Source organism: Rhynchophorus ferrugineus, unplaced genomic scaffold (assembly GCF_030347505.1).
Source record: "Rhynchophorus ferrugineus isolate W39M unplaced genomic scaffold, kcgeb_rfMv2 rfM10, whole genome shotgun sequence".
In the NCBI taxonomy this organism is placed as follows: domain Eukaryota; kingdom Metazoa; phylum Arthropoda; class Insecta; order Coleoptera; family Curculionidae; genus Rhynchophorus; species Rhynchophorus ferrugineus.
Genome location: NW_027472589.1, coordinates 29,163,965 through 29,187,335, shown reverse-complemented (window position 1 = coordinate 29,187,335; position 23,371 = coordinate 29,163,965). Strand labels below are relative to the sequence as shown.

The following is a 23,371-nucleotide window of genomic DNA, read 5'->3' as shown; positions in this document are numbered from 1 at the left end:
AAGTATTGCAGTAATTTAATATTTAATACTCAAAGTATTCGTTATTGTAGGCAGATTAATTGAATACACTTTATAATTTGATATAAGGAGTAAATAATTTTAACAAAACAAAGTAACAAATTTGAACATTTCAAAACAACTGAGTTAAACAGCATATTATAGGAATCTGTCAGATAAAATTTGATTTTGAATCCTTTTATTTTTCAAATCGTTCATTCCATCGACTATTTTTTAAGTTTTACAGGCACAAGTATACCGACAGTTGCTATGACAATTCAAAACATATAGAAATATCCATTTCTGTTTAGCTTTTTTAAGTATACAGTCGATTTATTACTTCTTTCTGATTTTTGCGGACACAAAAAATTAAAGCTGATTATTTATACATTTCATATGAATATATGATACATTTTTTTTCACAAAGGAACTCTGGATGAGAAAACTGAAATACATTTACGTGACAGGCCTTTAATTCACTCTGATAACAATACATAATGCAAAATACAAGTATTTAACAAAATCTATATATCTAATATCACACACTCCATTCTAGTTTTTTTTGTTCGGATAATTTTTCACTTTTGGCATAATCTATCACCGGGCGGTGTGCAAGTCTGCGATATCGTTCGCAAACATATCAATCCAATAAAAAAAACATAAAAAATTTACTTCAACATTTGTGCTTTATCGATACTAAACGAACTACAACGTAAATCTCATTGAAAATCTTAACTTCTAATTGTCAAAATTACACACTAATTAACAAGTATGTGCTTTAAAAACCTATCTATTGGATACATATATTCGTTTTAAAAAACCAAAACGAACCGAAAATTACTGTATAATGAAATTATACGAACAAGCGAAACACAAAAATAAGCGATTCCACATGTTAAAATGTTGCGACGTGTAGCTACCTGTAAAGAGAAACAAACAAAAAAAAAACATCGTACTGGGAATTAAAATAGTACCTCACACGAAATGATATTGATTATAGAGAAATATAATAGCGATTTAATCACATGATTCTACATAGAAACAAACGTGTTAATATCTAGGGTGCTATGAAAAAAGTTGAATTCTAAAATTGAGCATGAATTGTCGAAACATTTTTTTTAAATTGCTCTCGTTAGAATTCTAATGGGTTTTAATAAACAAAGAAAGTTCAGGCACGAAATGCATATCCTGCATGCATATATAATGACTAAAAATTATCGAATCTCGTGAGACAAACAAAATTGCCTTAAATTTAATAAAATACCACTAAAAATAAGTTAAAACATTACAACCAAAATGACTAGACGGCATCAATTTATGTTTTAGATAAAAATGCCAATAATTTTATTGTCCAAAATGCCTAAAAGACTTTTCTACCAACAAACGTTCTTTGGACGAACTTTTCGATCACTTGAGCTAGAATTTTTTTAATAAATATTAATAATTGAGCGTTTCACACGAATATAACAACCTCAACATACCTACACCACTTACTCTCGTATCGTAGTGATATGATATTGAAAATTTCGCGTTCTAATCAATGTTAACCATGAAAATTATGTTTTAAAAAAATGTATGTACTTCATTTTTACTAGTATTTGTTTTATGTCAAGTATTACGACAGAACGTTGAAAATGTGATAATGTGAGCTATTATTATCGTGTAGATTGTCTGGAAACGATTGTAAGGTGTAATTTCAGGAATCAATATGTGTTTTTTTTTCATAGGTTATCACGACAGCTTCACCTGCTACTTAGATAAGCTTGATTATTTTTGAAATGATCATCTAGCTTTTTTGTTTTTGGTGTATGGGGAGGGGTTTAATAAACACTTGTAATTTTGGCCGCGATTCGAAATGTTTCTCTATGACCAACAGCACAAAGAAATTTGGAAAAATGCGTTTTACATTTGTCGGTAGATGTCGCTGTCAATATCAACATTGTTCGCCGACAAACCTAAAACTGACGGAGATGATATCGACACCGATCAGGCATCCTCGGGCTCGAGAAGGTGTTGAGCTTCGATATAGTTCTGAAACGTTTGGGGAAACCGTTTGTTGAGCGCCGCGGTCGTTGTGATGCTCTGTTGACGCTTAATCGCTATAAGGGTAAAGACGATCGCCAAGCTTACTAGAAGCAACGCGACCAGAACGCCACCTACTGCAAAAAGATTAAAATACGAATTAGTAAAGACTCTATTCCGGGGCGAGGAATGATGTTAGTGATGAAAAGTGTTTGTCGTGATGAAAGTGTGCTTGAATTAATAACATGAATTACAAGAGGCAAGTTTATTTTTAATTATTCACGGTGCCGATGTGCTTAAATAAGAAAGTCATACCTGACATCATCAGAATAGTGCCCAATGAGTATTTGCCCGAAGTGTTCGCCAGAACCATATCGGCAGCTTTCGTGGTACCGTTGTTCTTCGTGGGCATAATCTCCAGTATGCCGCAGAACAGGTTGAACAAGTCAATCGTGCTGAAGGGATCCACTTTGGTTTGCTGCTTTATTCTTGGTCCGATGGCCATGAAATACGGATGCATCTCGTCCACGATGTAGTCATATCCGTGAACTCCGAATTCGGACTGGTTTGTCACTGAAAATGTGTTGTTTCGTCGTTATATTGCGGGAGAACGCTAAGTTGATCTACGAACATGTGAAGTTGTATTTTTTGGCGTATTGCGGAGCACTAATGATCAGGTCATCCAGGGCGTATCCTTGTTCGGCCATAACCAGAATCGGCGGTGACCGAGGATTGTTCTTGTAATGCCACCGGTCCAGGTACTCTGATTTCGCGTATACCGTAAAGTGTCCGTTTTGTTTAGACGCATTTTTCAGAGCTGTATAGATACTGTCCTCGAAACCTGTAATAACCCGAATGTTACCCGTAATTATTGGGAATACAGGTAAGTCTCCGTCGTATTACAAGAGAAAACATCACCTGCTTCAAATCTGCCAGTGGAACGTATCGATTGCTTATTAGAAAGTTTTGTGTTCGGTAATTAATAGGTTAGATTGTAAACACTATTTTGACTGAAGCTTTGGGGTTTAAAATGTACAATTCATGGATGTCATTCCATCTCTATGGATAAAACTTAGGTCTACCAATAAAGATGATCTTAACAACGTTATTACTACTAAGTGCTTGCAAGCATTCTGATCAGCGATATCTATTGATGAAAATGCGAAGTCATTGTATCGAAGACAATGACTAATTGAATGAAAACTTAAGTCAAATGCTCCATGAACTTTCGGACAACTTAGGAGTTGATGAATCAAATGTTTCCAGATCTTTACATGCGATGGGAAAGATCCAAATGGGGGAAAATGACCACCACACGACTGAAAATATAATTTTTCATTTCTTATCCGATAAAAATGTTTTTTGAAATGAATAAAAAAGTTTTTTGTGACGTATTGTGACTGGCGATGAAAGGTGGATCTACTACGATAATCCCAATCTCAAACAGTAACGGGTTAGTTCAGAAGAGCTATGGATCGATATAAAAGCGGTATGTTCGGCAAGGTCTAGCGTATTACTTGTTACTGTAGATGTCCACCGGCGCCAACTGAATAGCGAGAACACACATTGCAACAAAACTTGTGAAACATACGCTGTTGCATCACGAATAGAAAGTTCTGCAGCGCCCAACGTATTCACCAGATATACCGTCTTTTGATTACTATGTGTTCAGAACGATACAGCATGGCACACATCGTTATTTCAACGTAGTATCGCCATGTTGATAGAATAATCCGAAAAAAGTGTGTAATAGGATGAAACATATTTTTATTAACAAATATTGTACTAATTTTTCTGAATAAATACATCTTTACAGTGGAAAAATGATCAGAATAAAACACCTAATACTTTGTTTCCGACGGCTTTTAGTTTTTGTTGCATCGCTTGTGGCATAATATTTTAATTATGTATAAACCACGGTTTTCCAACGTTCACAGAAATCAGCGATTCTAATTGAGTAAGATTTAAATAAATCGTGCTGTGCTACCAAGTAACAGGATTGTAAACATCATTACAATTTAAAAAAATATCTTTGCTCAACTACTAAAAGTTCGGAATGTTTATTTTAATATCTTCATTTTTTTGTATTTTTAATGCCATACATTAAATTTATTATGTGATTCAATGAATAGATAAGAAAATTGTAAAAATTAACCACCGAATTAACAACGTTGCTGTGGATACTGCTTTCAAGCGGGAATTCCTTAAGCTAAACGTTTTTATTTACTGTTTTACAATTGTGGTAAAAGAGATTCTAAAAATAAACAAAAGCTTAGGATGCAACGCCATTAAATAATGCAAATAAAAACCAATAAATAGCTGCCTGAGAGTACTTTTCCAGCGGCCTGGATCAAGACAAGAGCCACAAGTAGCAGTGTTAATACGGTGCTTCGAGTTTAAAGCCAGTAGCCTTCAACCTTTTCTGTTTCAGTGTACAGTACATTTTTAAGAATTACCATTACTACTTTATTTATCGTTATCTCTATTTAAGAGGCCACATTATCGATTGAAGTTATCTAACCAATGAAAATGACTAGATCAAGCTACATATGTCTGATTTGTCCAGCCTACTTATCATTTTTAACGACGCTGTAATTTTTTCTTTACGAATGACATTGATGCTGATTAAACTATGCCTCAACCTAGATTTTTGTGCATTTAAAAATACTAAAATTGATTCATCCTTAAATTACTAAATGGAATTGCTTTTTGTCTTTAATTCTCCTGAACTTAACTTTTTTGAGAATACTGGGAGGCTTTAAACGCTATGCCCTATGATAACATGTTCGTCTTTCTCAAGTTATATTCTAATTTTACAATGTTCCCTATTCTTGCTCCTTGCACCAGCTTTCTCTTTATTCAAACAGTGCCTATGTTCTCTGCAATAACACATCCGGCTATACATTGCAAATCTCCTCTCATCACACCATACCCAAGATTTTGCTCCCCTGAACTATCATTTGTCATTGTGTTTGATAGCCACAGTAAGCTAACCGAAAGGTGGTAAAAGAAAGAAAAGAAGCAAAAGGTTGCTTTTTTATAATAACTACCCTATTTTTATACAAAAACGACAAAGACCTATTTGTATTTCCTATAATAACCGGCGTCATACCTCCGTGGGGTATAATTTGTATTGCTGGACTTGCGCCAGCCCATTCATACGTCCCGTTCTTCAAATACTGGGTGATATTGATGAAATGCGGTGGCGTAACAGCGGTCATCCCGTGATCGCTAACTTGAATCACATTCACTTTATCAGATAAATTGTTGAGCTCTAATTGTTGCTACGATATTACATTTTGATATGCCATATGATTTCAGACTTTTTGCAAAACACTTACATGTAAATAGCCAGTTATATTATCCAATTTCGCTAATAAATCTTTTATGATCACGGAATTCGGACCGAACGCATGTCCGTGAGTGTCTGGTTCCTCAAAGTACAACATTATCAAGTTGGCTGGTTTTTCTGGATCTAAAATCCACTTAATTGTCTGAAAAATAGCATGAAAAATGATTTACGATAAGAGTTAGGTATAAATAGCAACACATGCCTGATCTACTCTCTTTTTCCAGTCAAAACCATTTTGAAACGTTACTGAGTAAGTAATATTTTTGCCTTGATATGTGAAGTCTCCTCCGGGCCACATGAATGACGCAGATACTCTGCCATCTCCTTGATCCTCGTTCCACCTCTAACATAAATGTTATCGTAAAATAACCCCTCAGTAAACAAAATAAAGCCATCTCACCCATATCGGTATAACTGCCTCGGAGTAATTATACATTTCCGGGGATATTTTCACTATTTTCTTTAAAGTACTATCGTAGTACGAGTTTCCAATTACCCCATGTACTTCCGGATACACTCCGGTCGCGATAGAATGATGGTTCGGAAATGTCTTCGTCGGAAAAACATTGGTCAAGTATTCGGCGTACGTACCTTTCGTCCTGTATAAGTTCATATACGGCAAAGTCTCCGTGGTAAAGAAATTGTACCTGAAGGCATCAAAGGACACGACAATTAATATTGGATGTTTCGATAACGAGGTCACCGAAGAGAAACAAATGGTTGTCACGAGATATAACACACTTAGAATGGGTTTTAAAAACATCGCGATGATTGTATCAGCCGCGCGACCAAAATAACCAACGGCACCACCACACTTTTCATATTATTTTCGGTTCAAGACGAGAACAGCTGATATATATCCGAGGTTGTCAGGTGAACTTTTTCTCGTCAAATTTTCAGAAATTTGATTGCCTGTATCACGATTGATCAAGACAAATTATGATTTGCGCGGTTCAATTTTGTATTAAAAAAAAATTATAAACATTTTAAAATTCTGAGTACTTAACCTATAATAGTTTGCATTTGACAGTTTAGGAAACTCCAATACAGCCCTATTACAAGTGCAAAGTAAATTCGTTTTTTAAAATTAAGCTATACATTTTGAGACAAAAAACACTTTTTTCAACTCAACAATAATATATTTCAGCTATATAATATCAGTCAGCCCAGAACAGTATCTTAAGAGTTTGGAACTATATCATTTTATCTTGTATTCCCTTTCAACCTCCCTAATATATTTATCCATATCATCAAGTGGTTTGTAATAAATGTGTACGACTTGTGATCCTGCAAACATGGTCAGCAATGCACAAGTTGTGAATTTAAGATAAGTAGACCATGAAACACCTGCAGGCATTGTAGATTATTTAGTTGCAGTGTTTAATTCTTGTTGACTGGCCAATCTTTCCTGTACAATATTTAAAGCTTGCCGTTTCTTGTATGTGTTGTCTAAAAAACCCGAAAATTAACATAAACCAAAAACATATTCATCCGGTCTTACAAAAATTCACTTCCCCGACAGTCCAGTTGATCATTGAAAATTCCAGTGCGGCTCCCAACACGAAGAAACAGGGCAGAAATCGATAGATCCCAAACGTTTTTTTACCAGGCCATTTATCAAGAAACCGTCTTAAATTCGAACTATAAAACCTCATTGGAATACTGACTGCAGATTTTTAAAAATACATTTTAGGGTTATGTTCATGTTACCTTGTTGCATAACAAACTCACTTGACGTCCCGCGGAAGTAAGTTTTAAGTCCACGTCGCAGAGTTGAGGATGTAAAAAAAATCTGGCGGGTAAATCAAAACCTGGAAGTAGGGTATTCTGTCTTTATTGATAATTATACGAAAATAAGTACTTTAAAATAGTTAAGGCTTACGCAATAAAAAGCTTTATTTATCCACAAAGGGGGAACTTTACCGAAATCGTTAAGCACATCCCTATAAATTTAAACCTAAAATTAAAATAAATATTTCTGTATAGAAGCTAGAGGAGGAACATCATTCTTCTGTAGGTTCTGTACCGAAGTACCGGTCGCCGAAATTACCGATGCCGGGTAACACGTAGAACCTATCGTTGATTTCAGGATCTATAGCGGTGGTCACTATCTGGATCTTGGGGAAGGCATAGGCGATGGACCGCACACCAGATTCTGCCATCAACAATGAGACCTAAGCGATTTGAGTATTAAATAATGTTACTGATACAGCGAATAATGTCTTACAAGAAGTATGTTGCTTTCGGCAACATCATGGTCTAATAGTACTCTTATCGCCATCATTGCAGCTGCTCCAGTAGCAACAGTAGCGTCCATAAGTATCACTTGGTAGTCTTTTATATCTTTAGGCAGTCTCAGGTAATACAGCTACATACAAAAATGTATAAACATTGTGTTAATCATAAACCAACCAAAAAAAAGTAACCTCAGGTTCTCCAGTTTGCAGATTGGTTTGGATAAGGATTTTCCCGATCCGAATATCCTTACACACATCACATACAGCTTGTTCCATAGTCTCTCCAGCTCGGAGAATTGAAACTCCACAAATATTATTTGTAGACATTCTTTTCCCTGCGGATAATAAAAAATATGAACGTAGATAATGCTGACTTAGATGCATATTTGTAAGTACAATCTTCATTATATTTAGTGTCTCTTATCGAATAATGGGTTGCTGTGGCTCAGCGTGTTTATTATATATAGTATTGTTAGTGCCCCTTTTTATTAAATCTGTTTTTCATACATGTTCTTTGAGATGCCAGAACAGAAACAAAAGGGAATTAAATCTGATAGGTCGTTCATTGAAGAAATCTTTCTGCTAAGAAATTATATTGCGACTTTATGCTTCTTCTGCGATTTAAGTATGAAGAAAGTTACAGCATAAATATAACTAAAAATAATGCATACATTTGTTTTTTACATTACATATTTTATTATTTATTTTCGCATTATAACATGGCTATTTTCTTCTAATAAGAAAGATAGCCAGTAAGAAACGTAACGCAATTAACTATATTATTCATATCTAATAATGTTTCGAAAATGAAAATATTCACAATTTGATACAATGATTAGCTTCATACCACCACATACCACGAAGAAATTAAAATATTATACCACAACCAACAAGAGCCTGACATAAAGACAGGGATGGACGCCAACAGGAAAAAGGAAGACCAAGATTGAGATGGTTGAATGAAGTGAAATATGATTTGTTGGGGATTAATTTCAAAGCATCTCCATGGCTTCTGCGGAAACTGTGATACCGCTTCTAATTCCCTGTAAAACCTACATGTTACAGCAAAGACTAAAATAACACCAACTGGATATTTGAACAATAAATATAAACGTAATTAAACTTAAAGAACATCAGGTGCAGAGAGTACAAAGAAACCGAATCTCAGCGGCATCACAAACAATTCAATTAATAAAAATCCAAAAATATGAAATATAAGGAGCCTGTTTTCAACCTAAAAAAAGCATTTTTTTTAACCAGTAACTAACAAGATACATATTTGTCAAAAAACCTGTAAGTTTGCATTGCAATTGCAAGACTTTATTTTTTCTTTAATATTTCAGTGATCCATGAAACGAAAAACGTAAAATGTAACATGTATACATGTAAATAATCTTGCTCAGAACTAATTTAGATTTAAACAGAACTTACCGCTGTACGAAACTCCCTGTGGTGTTTCAACGATCTTATCATTGAACGTCATCAAACTTAAAGTGTATTCGATAACCAGCCGGATGAGCCTTTTACTGTAAAAAATAAATTCGTCCCTGGGCGTGTCTTTGTTTCTTATAAAAGTATGCAGTCCTTTGATTTGAGGGGTCATAGGTAACAGTTTAACTGTAGGAGGCCTTGGGCCACTGTTCATGGCATGGGCGTGAGCAAGTTCTTCGCGTAGTTTGAAACCGCGCTAAAATGTTTACTCTTAGATCCATATTAGTGTGATGAAGATGATAAATACCAGTTGGAGTTGTGTATGAACATGCTGGACAATCAGCTGGATGGCAACTTCATTCTCTCCTCCTCTGGGAACTATTATATCAGCATGGCTCATTAGTGGAGCAATGTAGTGATTAAATGAGGGCTAATAAAGTAATATTCACTGCCTTTTTTTTCAGTTAAATATCAGGAACAAAACTTACCTGAACCATACTGGTGTACTGTTTCAACACACCCTCCAAATCCCTACCCCTCTGACTGATGTCCCTCCTCAACCTTCTGGCTAATCTCACGTCGGCATCAGTGTCAACAAATATTTTCATGTCAAGCATCTCTACGACTTTCGGGTTGTGGAACGTGAGAATGCCTTCAAAAATAATTACATTGGCACCATACATAGTTTTCTGAAATGAATACCTCAGTATGCAATCTAAAATTGGAAAAAACTACATGTTTACCGTTCTGTTCTCTCTGGAGTGGCTCAGGAAGTTGTAGATGGGCACCTCAACCTTGCGTCCCTCCTTGAGACGTTGCAGGGTCTGTATCAGGAGTTCCCAATCGAATGCATCAGGATGATCGAAGTCATACTCATTCTTCTCGGCTATTTCGTGTTGTTTTTCCGTGAGAACCTTGTAGAATGAGTCCATACTCAGGAGGGTTACCCATGGCACACCCAGGGACTCTATGATTTTTTCTGCGACTGTTGTTTTGCCAGATGCACTACCACCACAAATACCTTAAAAATGAACAAAACTGTTTCTGTGGCGTTTTCGGTAGATGTCTTGTTACCTATCACAAACGGCTCGACTTTCTGCCCCTCACTATTGTACCACGGTGGTCTACCAGCTGTATAAATTGTTCTTTGAGGTGTTCTAACATTAGATTTATGATTTATTTATAATCACAACTCCAACCTTAACCTAAAAAGAACCTACCTTATCATTACATCAGTCTTGGTTTGTGTTGTGGTCCCCTGATTCAGTGATGTAGTCCTTTGTCTCCTTGCCCTGGGTGATTTTTGAGATCCTTAAATATATTACAATTTTTTTTGTGATAAATTTACACTAGATGCCTTTCAAACCTGTTGAAGGTGGCCGTGGACAATAAGGAACCGTAATAGGGGATGCTGGAGTGTTATAAAAATCGCCGCTACGCTCTTCTTGTTCCTCCATATCGATAAATACCTCAGAATAATCCTGTGGTTCTATAACATCACTAACGAAATAAATGCATTATTATCTTCTATCATAAACAATGCGCAAAACAGCTTTTTTAATTGACACGCGAGGTATCTTTTATCGGAGAAATCGCTTTTTATACTGGGAAATACCTATTGTTATACTTTGTTGTGATGTTATATATAATCAGGGAGAAATTAATATATTTACTACAACTACACGTACCTATCGGAGCTAGCAGAGGAGGGTGGATCTAATAGAGCAATTTTGGCTGCCATCCTTGAATAATTAGACGCAATATTTCCGAGTTCCCGTATACCACGTTTTCCACTCCGGCAGAAAATCTGAGAAAAACCAAACAAAATACTAAATTAACTGCGCGGAAGAAAGTTTGATATCCGAAGGGTTTTCACAATTTTTGCAATATGTTAATTTTCTCCAGAATGTCTAAATTTAGGATTGTTTTTACTAACATGTTTTAAGCATATTTAATTTTATTTATAATAGAAATATACCGTTAATCAGGGTTCTTAATACAAATAAATATGTATATTTAGTCTAGAGGATATCGATCCTAACCTCGATCTGTCACCTCGATGTGTTTACAATATTTTTTCACCGTCAATTTCATAATAATTGTTAGACCCAATGAGTGGCCCTTTGAAAGTATATCCGACTATAGAACAGTGTCAAAGGAAAAACAAGTTAACCTGTTTATTCAAAGAATGCGGCGATACATTTACGTCGGAATCCAATTTGAATCTTCATATAGTGAAAACACACAAACGAATGGACTTGAAGAGTGTCGGCATTGAGAGACAGTATTTTTGCCCACAGGTTGGTTGTGTTTGGAGTGCTGTGAAACATTTTAAGAATATGAAAAGTCTCCGGCAACACTACTTGAAGGTACACACGAAAAAGGACTTTACTTGTGCTAGTTGCAAGAAATCTTTTCCCACAAACGATCAGATGTCGAAGCACACAGAATATTGCGATGTAATGTTTTCGTGCTTGGATTGTAAAGCCTTTTACGGTTGTTATGAAACGTTGAAAACCCATAGTCGCCGAAAGAATCATAAAATATTGGAGAAAAGTCAGTATAAAAATTGCAACACTATTAATATTTATGTGGAGAATTTGGCTCCGAATGATAAAAATAACCAAACTATATATGAGAAACCACTACTTGCTAGTAAGATGATACAAGTTTCGAATGTTGGTGAGTGTTTTGTGCCTCAGCTGACGCAACAGACCCAAACCAGTGTCTCCAGTGATGTTTTGTCTGTTGAAACTCAAACTATAAATAACATAAAATTGGATTTAGTCAATAATTTCAAACATATAAACACTCAAACCGATGCTGTAACTTCAAAGGAAACCTCATCAAATACCTCATTCAATTTGAGCGATTTTGATTTGACTTTTGCCAACCAAACTGAAAAGAACAATTCCAGTACTCAGACCAGCCTTCAGGATCACTACATCTTTAACATGTCGACCAACACACATGACTCAGCCCATACCGATACATCCGATTTGTTATCAGCGGAAACCACAGAGTTTGATAATAATTTTTATAACTGTCACATGGAGACTCAAACTGATTTCATGTTCGATAGTGATATATTTAATTCGGACTATTACAGCGACATGTACACACAAACTTGTAATGATATACTGGAAGAATTCAGTGGCTTCAATGATATCGAGACACAAACTGCCTATGAGGAGAGTCTGAGATCGGTCGAGAGTCAGACGTTGATGTCCAGTCTGGAGAAACTACCTGTCAATGTAATCAGAGACATGGCACATTCAGAGACCCAAACCGACGAGGAGTTCAGGCAAATGTTGGAGATTATCAACTCCTGACTCTAGGCTTTTGATGCGGTGACGTATATTTTAATGTGATATCTCATTTAGTTATATTTAGATTATTACTGTGCACCTTAATAAAGTACTTGTTGATTTTTTTACGTATAACAATTTGGCGACAATGCTATTAAAGTTCACTTAGCTTAAAAAAATTTTCATAGCAACTGTATATTTAATATCCCTTTAATTATATTTTAGACATACGTTATAATAGTTGTTCCTTAATAAAACTACTGTTGATTTTTCATATTTATTTACCAAATTATATTCATAAATATGTTATAAGGTTTTTTATACAAAAAAAATAATAATAATTTAAAATTAAGCAGAGTAAGGAGAAACGAATCGTGTTTTTTATTTCTGGAATGCTTACAAATGAGACATCTCGATGTTATAAGCAATATAAGTATATGATTGTCCCCCTGGATAAAAGCATTTGAATGTTTACAGCTGCTTAAAACAGAAACTTAACAAAAAACATCTGAGTGGCTTGTTTGAATTTATTTAGCAATATAATGAGAATATCTACAATAAAGGTAAGCGCGCGCTCCGTGTCCTATACTTTTGTCATAAGTTTAAATTATATTCAGATTTTAGATTTTATTCATTTTGTATAATCCTGGACGAAATTCCATCCCTACCATGCATCCGATAAGCATGTATGTGTTTTATAGAATTTAAAATGAATCGTCATACGTCAAAGTACGGATCTTAAAATATCAATGCACATACAATCGCATTGCAGATGTCATATTTACAAACTCCATTAAATAATGTTGGCATGTTTGTTAAACTTTGGCTTTAACATTTCTGTGATTGCACTACAGTGGATGACGGAATATCAATAATATTACTATATTAGAATTTAAAAAGTTATAAACAATGTAATAATAATATACAATTAATATCATAGGTCAAAAAAAAACAATACGTTCTATGCGAACGATTGCGCGCTTACCTTAACGGTACAAAATAAAAGCAAATTTCTTTAATAACCGCAGCAATCTAGAAGAAAGCAACAAATCAATATTGTGTAGTGATAGTCAATATTATTTAAAAATGCAACACAAAGACTTGGACTAATACTGAACTAAAAAAAGATAAGCTCAATAATACAAAACAAGAGACAAAGCAGGGACATTATCAAAGAAATAAGCTTTCCGAATTTGGAGGTATCATCTCGTTTTCCTGAAGTGTATGGCTTGTGAACTAACAAATTTAACTCATGCAATTTAATTATATTACTTTCGAATAATCAACAATCAATAAATATCCTGTACAGTGGAATCAATGAAACCAAAGTCTTAAAGTAATGTTTAACTACAACTGAATCATCCGTCGAATCCCCTTCAATTTCACTAACTAAATAGTTGTTCCGTCGCTCTTTCTAAGTCCCAATTGTATGAAGACAGTGCCACTCTGGCTTGGTGCTCTTCTATACCCATATCGACCAACCTTTTGATTTTATCATCACATTCTGGATTCACACTGGGACCTCAATATATAATAGATTTAAAAGAACTGTAAGAAATTAACCATATAGTTACCTCCAGCATAAGCATTGGTCCAGTGTCGTGCTGTCAACTTGAACATTTCTAGATTTTCTTTGTACTGTCTGGCTACGACAGCATCTTGAGGATCATCTGGCTCGGCTGCTGCTAACAGAGCTTGAAGGGAGAGTAGTACAGTCCGTAAAGTCATCGCTGCGGCCCTGCATAATTTCCACAATCCTTAAGGAGTTTTTATATTTTAAAAATCTTACCATTGATCTTTTAAAATATCTAGACATATGGCTCCTGTCACAGAAGATATATTGGGATGCCATATTTTGGTAATAAATCTTACCTACGGATAATGAATCATAAATGTCACTAATAATAAATTCAAAAATGATTACCTTGGGTGGATTAAAGGGATAAGTTTCAGGTACCTTAATTTCTAAAACAAAATTCCCTCCTTCATAAGGTGTATCTGGAGGTCCAGCAATTTCTCCTTTTAACTCTGTATAATTGTTATCGACAAGTTCCACTTTTATTGCACATTTAGCAACCTAAAAACCACGAGAAGTCGCTGATAATTTGCGTGTGTGTATGTGTTTTGAAAAATAACAATATTTGTCAATTTTAGAACGTCAGAATTTGTTTAATAAATTATCCATGAAATAGAACAAAATTGTTGTGAAATACAGTTCCGATAACCCCCAACGAAGATTTGAATACAGCTGCAAACAAACAGTCTAATAATGGAAAATTTTATGCAAAAACATGTATAGTTAAATTCGCCTTTTCAACGACAAAGATCAATTTAAAGCTATGTCTCAAGACGCCGGTAAGCTATTTTAAACTCAAAAATAAACCGTGACCTAAAAAAAACTAAAAAATAGCATCGACGCAAAAAATCTTACCTCTTCGCTTCTAATAACCTCTTTAAATTCTCGCTTAATTCTTTGAGCAGCAATGTTAGCCATATCTTTTTTGATTTTGCGTCCCGAAGAAAATTTAATGCATCACAATTTGCTTAGGCGAGTTTTAGAAATTCAATTGTGCGATAGTTTCTGTTTAAACAGTTTCTTTCACTGATAAATTTTCTTCGAGAAAACCAAAAAAAATTATTTTGTAGAAAAAGAACTAAGAACAACTGAGATAACTGTCAATTTTATTGGGGAATTTTTGTGTGTTGTTTAAGGTTGGCAATTATTATTATACCATGATTCTCAGGAATCTTTGTTTGATCAATTTAAAATTAATTTGATAAATATTGATCAGTTATAATTATGTGTTGATTTTGTTAGCTTATTTAGCCACTGCTACAATAAGTTGATATAATATTTAATATTGACACTTCACAGCAACTAGATGCGCAATCGTGTTGAGGTTTCTATATGTAATATTTAGCAAAAATTGGGAAATAATTTATATTTATTGATATCATATTATTATTAAGTTTGTTTTTTCTTGTATTTGTAATTAAAGCGTTTCTCAATAACCCCATGGGGAAGAGGGCCAGAGTTACATAATACATATTTGTAATCTAATCCGTTCTATATATTATGAATTTTGGTGACCCCCACATGACGTCTGTCACCTCCAATTGTCTCGATATGTGATTGGTCGGAGATTAACCAACGAATTTATAGTGATGCCCGGCGCCTTTCAACAGTGTCCACCGAAGAGCGTCTCGCAAGAAAAGCCGCAGGGACATCCCGAAAAGAATTTATCGAGTAGGATGCCTAACATAAAAGTTTTCTCGGGCAGTAGCCATCCGGATTTGACTCAGAGAATCGTAGATCGGCTAGGAATCGATACCGGAAAAGTGGTCACGAAGAAATTTTCAAATTTAGAAACATGGTGAGTAGTTTTTTTTTAACTTGATATAGATAAGAAAACGTGAGGTGTTCGCTTCCAACGTGTTTTTCATGGCATGCTTCTCGAGGAAACCTGTGTTCTTAAAACAGTAACAATTGTTATCGATTTTTCTGTGAAGTCTACGTCTAAAGAGGGTTTTAAATAACCCTAACCATAATGTTTTGTTTTCAACCGTGTGGTTGATTTTGATATCGTTTTAGTGTGGAGATTGGAGAATCTGTGCGCGGAGAAGATGTGTATATTGTACAGTCGGGTTCTGGAGAAGTCAACGACAATCTCATGGAACTGCTTATTATGATAAATGCCTGTAAAATTGCTTCAGCCAGTCGCGTTACCGCAGTCATCCCATGTTTTCCCTATGCTAGACAGGATAAGAAAGACAAGGTAAAGAAATGTTACTGACGACTATGAGTGAACTAGTTTATTATGTATTGTGTAATGATATTGAATTAATTAAATCTCAAGATATTTTTTGGTTCACATTTAAATAGGGACAACCTAGCGACGTTGCCAAAATTCTTTTTCCTTTTTATTTTAATTCAAATATTTTATTCTAAATTTTCACATAGCTACTATGGTGATTTCAGTTAGTGTACAAATTGATTTGATATCTCAATAAATAGGTAATAAGAGTAACATGAAGTAAAATTAAAGTTAATTGATTTGTACACTAAAATTAACTGATTCGAATGGTTGCTTTAAATATAGTTATATTTCTAGAATATGGAAACTGACAAGGATCGCCACGTCGAAAAATGGAAATCTATTGAATGGAAATTTAGGGTAAAATATTTATAATTGGCTGAATGTCGCCGTGGGGCTTTGATTTTCCACATTATTCATTCATGTTCGGTATATATTTGTGTCCCCATCATTATCACAAATGGGAAAAATCGTAAAACTGGCCAGGAACTATTCATATATTTGCATGTTATATTAGTCCTTTTATATTAAGCATGTTGGTTATGCCTTGTTATCTTGGATCGTCTGATGCAGAGGTTGCAACTTGAATAATCTATAGTCGCGCGATGATATTCTAAATATAACATATTAAACTATAAACATGAATGTTTATAGATCAACAGACTACAGGGGGTCCCGTCTGATGACCCATTCAAAGATAAATGAGTTTCAACACATCATTTATTTTTTTCAGTCAACAGTGCAGGATTATCAATGCGTCATGTTTTTTTGTTTGAATTTCATCAGACCACTGTACAGATAAAAAGCATACAAAGATAAACTAGCATACAATATAACTAGAATAGAGAAAAGTCTATGAATATGATATAATTCAATTAGTGTGATCTACAGTAACAGATTCAGGATTTCAAAGACTTGAATCTGCCGGTTTTATAAATAATTAAAAAAATTAATCAAGGGTAGATTTTAATGTTTGTTTGGGGGGAGGGACATTTTTTACTTATTTAGGAACCTACTTGAATATTATTTTATTAGTATGACATGAGCGACTTGTTAAATCAAAACCCCTATACTGAAGAAAAAGCATTACTCAAACAATTTTGCCGTATTACTCTCGCTATATAACACATCCATGGTAAAGAAATGATCAAAAAATAATAAATGTGGACATTATCACTCACGTAAGTTAAAAAAGTAATAAAATTCTCTGCGCGTATCAATTATAACTACGTCCTCCAGTTGGCCTTTGATAGTAGTCTGAACTACTCTTATTAGTTTTTTATTGAAATGTCTATGGTAAAGCCCATATGGAGTGTTTTTCTATGTTTTGGTATTTTGGAGGTTCTTCGAGTAAGTTTAGTCGAATTCTAGTGGCCTTACTGTTTGAGCTGCAGTGTATCTATCTTAATTTAACTAGATTAGAATAAGGAGTTTTTTTCAAATACTAAGAATTCACGGCTTAGAAGTGTTTTTCAACGCATTAGTGTTTTAATATTCAAATAGTTCACGGCTAAGACTATTTTGAGCAACATCAGTCCACTTTTGCGGACTTTACAAATGCTTGAACTCCAGTAAACTATGTTGAAGATTGCTTTGAGTAACTGTGTATTGATCGCCGATTGAACGACAGGATATCCTACCTAAGGAAGGTACGAAAATGTTTGCACTAAAAAAACACGTTTTTAATTTACTTTAAATTATCATATTTCAAGAAAGAGAAGTGGCAACTTGTCGAGTGAACGGTGCGAACGATACTGTCGTCCCATTCTTTCATTTAATCGAAAATCTTCACAAAACACTTCACTCGTCGCATTTTTAAATCATTCGCTAATATACTGATTTCTTAGAATATCCTGAGTGGTATTAGCCCCAGGATATTACAACCAGAAATTAATTATTATTATACCTGTCATCTATTGGTCTTAGTGTTAGATGATGAGGCAAATTCTACATTCAACTTACAATTAACGTGTTCAGTTTAGTTTTCTTATCAGAGAGATACCACTAAGATTTTTTCCTGTTATATTTTAGCCTGCTTTTCACCAAGCTAGAAATTTATCTGGATTGGCAATCGTATTTATTTATCTGGAAGCAGTACATGCCTAACACGAGCTCCGGTAATAAAACATAATGCACAGCCATGTTCTGTTGTGGTTTGAACCCACCAGCATCCCAACCGCAGGTGGTCCCTGTAGGAACACAATCTCTGGGGGTGATGCTAATTAATTTAGGTATCGGGTCTATTTTTCTGGTACAAATGGTGTTGATTGCGTGATTTACGAGGAGTTCTTAACCGAGTAAATCCACTATTTGGACTTCTTACCATATAGTCATTTTATCAAATTTACCTTCCTAAACTTTTCTAGTATGTGTTGCACTAACAGCACTTGTATCAGTTTAACGCTAGGGTTAGTTTCTTCCAATTTTATCAATAGGTTACAGCATTTTCTGTAATTGTCAAATTATATTAGAGACTATTGATTTCTTTTGTAATGTTTTCATTGTCTTAAACATTATCAAAACTCTCAAACGCTGCAATTAACGTCTTGTTTGCCAACTTGTTTTACAGTAGCATAACAGTTTCTGGTACTCTGTGTTTCTTGAATTGTAGAGCTCTTTCATAGTTTCCATTTGAAGCTGTAGATGTAGAGACAATAAATTGATTTTCGAACGAGCTATTTTCCGAGCAGTTTGCATTACAAGCCTCACAAAATGTTACAGTTTTTTGATTCAAATTACCATAAGATTATAATTCCGCTAGTTATTCGATGGTATCCCCTGGATCAAAGAACTTTAAAATTTTGTATACTTAACCCCTTCATATACTAAAAAGTAGCAAAATATAGCAAAACGTCTTTTTGGTGTTAGTGTTTCTTCTTTACTCTAATTTTTTTTGTTTGTTACTTTTTTCTGCTTATTTCTTTGGTCTTATCTTCTTTATCCCTTTTTTTCAAGTTGTTTTTGTCTTCTTGGCGTTCTTCCATTTATCCAATTTCTTATATACAATTATCACTCGATTTCTTCGTCTACTTATTTCTATCATATATGGGTTCAGTAATTTTGTGGCCTTTCTAGTTTCGTTGTCTAGATATTCCTGAATTCTTATTTGTTTTCCTTTCTTTTAAGTTTTTCCTGTTCTTTTTTTTTACTTTTTCAATGTTAAACGTTAACATTGGCCTAACTTTTTTTCTTGGTGGAGTTTCTCTATTAGAGAAGGGGAAAATTGTAGACAATGATGGAAAATATTTTTTGTTGAATTTATTTACCATTGTGACTATTGAAGCAAAAAGGTATAATAATTAATTCCTGGTCGTAATATGTTGACGTAAATAATTTGTTGTTGTTTCATAATGCTGATTACGGTTTGATTTAATATGAGTATGGAATTATAAAGCGATTTAAACAGCATTGCAGCAATTTTTTTATGAAAATATAAGTTAGCGTCTAACTTATTCCGAACAGAATAAATACTCTTTTGCTACATTTATATTTTAAATAAATATGTTTGTTTTACATTGTATATACAAGGTCCTGCAATATGATGACCCAAAAAGTATTACTGTTTCATAATATTTTGTGATTGATTACGGTTTTAATATGGATGTGAAATGAATTATTAATAAATATATTTTTAAAGATTCGATAAGGAACAGAAAATAAACATCTTAATTAGCCATAATTTATTGATTTGAAAATATTTTACAAAGTAAGAGTATGGATCGATATAGTAGGTCGTTCAATAATATTTGTCAATAGTTAGATCGATGCATTTGACATTATAATTTGAGGTATACCTCAGTGACATATTAACTCTTCGTCCGATAAAAAAAACATTTCCCACCTCTCAGAAGGAGCTAAATATGGCCAATAGGCTGGATATGTATCAATTCGTATTTTAATTCTCAATTGTTTTTTGAGCCTGTGTGGCGGTGCGATGTATCGATGAAAAATGATTTTTGTCTGTAAACCATGTCTTTTCTCACGAATTGCGACACCCAGCTGGTCCAAAAGGTTACAAAACTAGTTGCATTCTCAGAAAAACCGATGCTAACGTGTTCTGGATTTTAACTCAATCAAAAGCGGAGTATTGAAGGCGGCTGAAGTAGTGGTATTCCCACCACTCTTTGCGGACCCAAGTGTCATCCATATTGATCAGATGGCATTCTGGTTTATATTTGTTACATTGTTACAAAATTGTGTGGACAAGAATAACATATGGACTGGAAAGTCCCGGGCCTAACACATAGATGGCGCTAGTTTTATTGCATTCACCGCTTTTTCAGATAGTATTAACTTTCAAAAGAAAATGATTTAAGATTTAATAATATTCTACTCATAAGTATGTAAGTTATTGTGCTAGCAGTGACACTACTTTTGTTATTTTCAAAACATTGGATCAAAAACAATTTCGTATTTTAATTTTATACTGCTTCCTGATGGGACAAAATACCGTTCGAGCGAAGCAATGTATTGAAAAAAAAGGACTCCAGTCCATCAGAAACAACAATAAAATGTTGGGTTGCCGACTTCAAACGTGGTCGTAGAGACACCGATGACGCAGAACTCAGTGGTCGTCCAAATAATCGAAAATTGAAGTTGCGTGAGATGTGCTAACATCGTAAAGATATCAAAATAACGTTTATATTACATAAGCATTTGACTATAATAAAGCTCTGTGGGTACGATCGTTCATTGTTGACCAAAAATGAGAACGTGCTGCTGATTCTAAGCAGTGTTTGGCCGTGTTTGAACGTAACATATCGGAATTTTTGCATCAATATGTGGCAATTCACTCCGGAATCAAAACGATCGTCATCTGAGTGGACAACAACTGGTGACAGGTCTATTTCGGGGCAAAAGATAAATTGTTCTAAAAAAGTGGTGTTGAAATATTAGAGCGGGTCTGGAATGATTATGTGGCTCTTGATGGAGATTACGTTGATGAATAAAGTCAATTTTGAAGAAAAAAAAACGCGTTTTCTTTGTTACACCCGGGAATATTCAGTCCATGTGTTATAATATGTCTGGATAATATTTCATGTAGCATTTCTCGTTTTTTTTTTAAAAACATCCTATTCCAAGAAAATAAGATAATTTTCATGTAAGACAAATAGCGATGATAAGTAAAGATGAATCAACAATATCGATGAAATTACAGAGAAGTAGCGTTATTGAATGTGGCGCATATTAATAGTGGTGATGCAGAGGTTGCATCAAAAGATAATGTTGTAAGTAGGCAGTCATTATTGTGGATTTATAAATAGAAACTTAAAAAGTGAGGCATATACAACATATACAATAAATAGACCTAGTACTGAAACAAAGGATTATTAAAAAATAAATATCTCATAATACAAAAATAAGAATAGGACACCAAAGAAATTGTGCACTAACAAAGCACAGTAAAAAAACTGGAACAAGAATATCTGAGAACGAATACAGAATAAAAATTAACTATTAAATAGAGAAAGAGTTAAAAATAAATATTTTAAGGAACGAAGGCATGGAATGTTAAACTATTCGTTCATTTTCTTGCCTGTTGGAATACAATCTTTTGGTAAGAAGTCAAATATAAATTTGTGCTTAATTCTGTTCATGTTTTTGTAAAATCATTTTGTTTTATAGTTCTTGTATTCTCAAGTTCCGTATATATTTTGATGAAATCATTATAATTAATTTACCACAACGTGGCACAACAATACTACAAGTCTTTGGATGTTATAACTTGAAATAAAATTCGTTGCAGACCTGTGTATCAGTTGATCAATGAAAGGTCGAATCAAATAGCATCGTTTCTTGTTAAACAACCTGTCACAACTACAACGGAGTATAAAGAATAATTCCTGGTTAAAATATCTTCGGTGTGACGTATTTTATGTTTTAACACTCCCGAGAACTTACCATCTGTAATAAATAAACTAATATGTTTTCCTTTTTTCTTCTTCTAACAGAGCAGAGCTCCCATTTCGGCGAAATTGGTCGCCAACATGTTATCCGTGGCCGGGGCGGACCACATCATTACCATGGATCTCCACGCTTCACAGATCCAAGGATTTTTTGACATTCCAGTGGACAACTTGTGAGTTCACGGTGGTAATGTTAATGGTTCCTTATAATTAATGGGATGTTCTTACACAAAGGTACGCAGAGCCGGCAGTTCTGAAATGGATCAAAGAAAACATAGCCGAATGGCGGAATAGTATTATTGTCTCTCCCGATGCTGGTGGTGCCAAAAGGGTCACTTCCATTGCTGACAGGCTCAACGTGGAATTCGCTTTGATTCACAAAGAAAGGTATTATATTGTTTTTTACTACTTTTTTGAAAAGTTTAACATCAATACCATTAATACAGGAAAAAAGCTAATGAAGTAGCTTCAATGGTTCTAGTAGGAGATGTTAAAGATCGAGTAGCTATTTTAGTCGACGATATGGCGGATACTTGTGGAACCATCTGCCATGCTGCTGAAAAGCTGATGGAGGCAGGCGCGACTAAAGTTTACGCCATCCTAACCCACGGCATTTTCTCAGGACCCGCGATCAGCAGGATAAACAACGCGTGTTTTGAGGCTGTCGTGGTCACCAATACCATTCCACAAGACGAGCATATGAAACAATGCTCTAAAGTACAAGTAGGTGTTTTATAATTCATTATTTTTCTTATTAATCTACATCCTTTTTTTCTTTGAACAGTGCATAGATGTATCGATGATGTTTGCTGAGGCTGTGAGACGTACACACAATGGAGAGAGTGTATCTTATCTATTTTCGAATGTTCCATATTAAAATATTATTAACATCTCCATGTATGCTAGAGTTAAGGTATAAGTAATATTTTATATTAAAACCCTATATAATTGGCTCTAAAATCCTTATTAAAAGTTATATTGGAGCACTAATATAATTAAAGTTTTACAGTATATATTTTTATAGTAGAGAGAATACCTTGTTGTTTTGAGTTGTGTTTATGAATAGTAATAATCATTACTTTGGCAATTTTATATATTTTCAATTCGTTTCTAATTGTTGTTTGAATGAAAATTATTTTAGGCATAAGTGAAGTTATGTTTAAATAAAATAAACATCAATTCTGTTTTTAATAAATAATTTATTAGTTCTTTAGCACTTTCCCCCTCAGAATTTTTACCTCATCCACTGGCCTGTCATTTCTGTCTGTCTCCACAAAACCTATCCTCTTTATCACTTGCATCC

General features: G+C 34.3%; 7 protein-coding genes across 17 annotated transcripts in view; 2 read left to right on the top strand and 5 right to left on the bottom strand.

Annotated features, from left to right (window-relative positions):
* Window positions 1-452: 452 nt before the first annotated feature.
* Window positions 453-6,385, bottom strand: LOC143204007 (bis(5'-adenosyl)-triphosphatase enpp4). 2 transcript variants are annotated; one of them, XM_076416413.1, is made up of 7 exons: window positions 5,772-6,385; window positions 5,574-5,714; window positions 5,361-5,513; window positions 5,132-5,303; window positions 2,651-2,860; window positions 2,335-2,592; window positions 453-2,156 (listed from the first exon to the last, which is right to left on the bottom strand). In XM_076416413.1, exons 1-7 carry the CDS (start codon window positions 6,132-6,134, stop codon window positions 1,984-1,986), a joined length of 1,470 nt encoding a protein of 489 aa, XP_076272528.1. In that variant the 5' UTR covers window positions 6,135-6,385; the 3' UTR covers window positions 453-1,983. The 2 variants fall into 2 exon arrangements, with proteins under 2 accessions (XP_076272528.1, XP_076272529.1); XM_076416414.1 differs by having other exon boundaries at window positions 453-917.
* On the top strand, window positions 2,860-23,263 carry Prps (Phosphoribosyl pyrophosphate synthetase). Of its 8 annotated transcripts, none has more exons than XM_076416416.1 (8): window positions 2,860-2,902; window positions 15,511-15,721; window positions 15,940-16,123; window positions 16,460-16,522; window positions 22,114-22,241; window positions 22,303-22,455; window positions 22,515-22,791; window positions 22,853-23,263. In XM_076416416.1, exons 1-8 carry the CDS (start codon window positions 2,875-2,877, stop codon window positions 22,943-22,945), a joined length of 1,137 nt encoding a protein of 378 aa, XP_076272531.1. In that variant the 5' UTR covers window positions 2,860-2,874; the 3' UTR covers window positions 22,946-23,263. The 8 variants fall into 8 exon arrangements, with proteins under 8 accessions (XP_076272531.1, XP_076272535.1, XP_076272533.1 ...); XM_076416418.1 differs by lacking the exon at window positions 2,860-2,902 and adding an exon at window positions 7,897-7,996; XM_076416419.1 differs by lacking the exon at window positions 2,860-2,902 and adding an exon at window positions 12,256-12,389.
* On the bottom strand, window positions 6,487-7,295 carry sloth1 (sloth 1). The gene is made up of 4 exons (XM_076416454.1): window positions 7,254-7,295; window positions 7,103-7,163; window positions 6,873-7,037; window positions 6,487-6,820 (listed from the first exon to the last, which is right to left on the bottom strand). Exons 3-4 carry the CDS (start codon window positions 7,024-7,026, stop codon window positions 6,735-6,737), a joined length of 240 nt encoding a protein of 79 aa, XP_076272569.1. The 5' UTR covers window positions 7,027-7,037; window positions 7,103-7,163; window positions 7,254-7,295; the 3' UTR covers window positions 6,487-6,734.
* On the bottom strand, window positions 7,190-12,018 carry l(2)k01209 (uridine-cytidine kinase-like lethal (2) k01209). 3 transcript variants are annotated; one of them, XM_076416405.1, is made up of 12 exons: window positions 11,894-12,018; window positions 10,728-10,846; window positions 10,406-10,539; window positions 10,260-10,350; window positions 10,114-10,196; window positions 9,783-10,060; window positions 9,528-9,728; window positions 9,347-9,469; window positions 9,040-9,295; window positions 7,798-7,943; window positions 7,599-7,739; window positions 7,190-7,545 (listed from the first exon to the last, which is right to left on the bottom strand). In XM_076416405.1, exons 2-12 carry the CDS (start codon window positions 10,778-10,780, stop codon window positions 7,375-7,377), a joined length of 1,677 nt encoding a protein of 558 aa, XP_076272520.1. In that variant the 5' UTR covers window positions 10,781-10,846; window positions 11,894-12,018; the 3' UTR covers window positions 7,190-7,374. The 3 variants fall into 3 exon arrangements, with proteins under 3 accessions (XP_076272520.1, XP_076272521.1, XP_076272522.1); XM_076416406.1 differs by lacking the exon at window positions 11,894-12,018 and adding an exon at window positions 11,082-11,171; XM_076416407.1 differs by lacking the exon at window positions 11,894-12,018 and adding an exon at window positions 11,018-11,071.
* Asciz (ASCIZ zinc finger protein) lies at window positions 11,151-12,619 on the top strand. The gene has a single exon (XM_076416415.1). The coding sequence runs from the start codon at window positions 11,151-11,153 to the stop codon at window positions 12,369-12,371; it is 1,221 nt and encodes a 406-aa protein (XP_076272530.1). The 3' UTR covers window positions 12,372-12,619.
* On the bottom strand, window positions 12,611-15,173 carry Ubc4 (Ubiquitin conjugating enzyme 4). The gene is made up of 5 exons (XM_076416444.1): window positions 14,779-15,173; window positions 14,272-14,424; window positions 14,137-14,219; window positions 13,922-14,085; window positions 12,611-13,869 (listed from the first exon to the last, which is right to left on the bottom strand). The coding sequence occupies exons 1-5, from the start codon at window positions 14,839-14,841 to the stop codon at window positions 13,733-13,735; spliced, it is 600 nt and encodes a 199-aa protein (XP_076272559.1). The 5' UTR covers window positions 14,842-15,173; the 3' UTR covers window positions 12,611-13,732.
* Cypl (peptidyl-prolyl cis-trans isomerase-like 1 Cypl) overlaps window positions 23,248-23,371 on the bottom strand; it is a 95,162-nt gene continuing 95,038 nt past the window's right edge. The window contains exon 5 of the mRNA XM_076416449.1: window positions 23,248-23,371. Within this exon, the coding sequence (XP_076272564.1) occupies window positions 23,271-23,371 (101 nt within the window). The 3' untranslated portion in view covers window positions 23,248-23,270.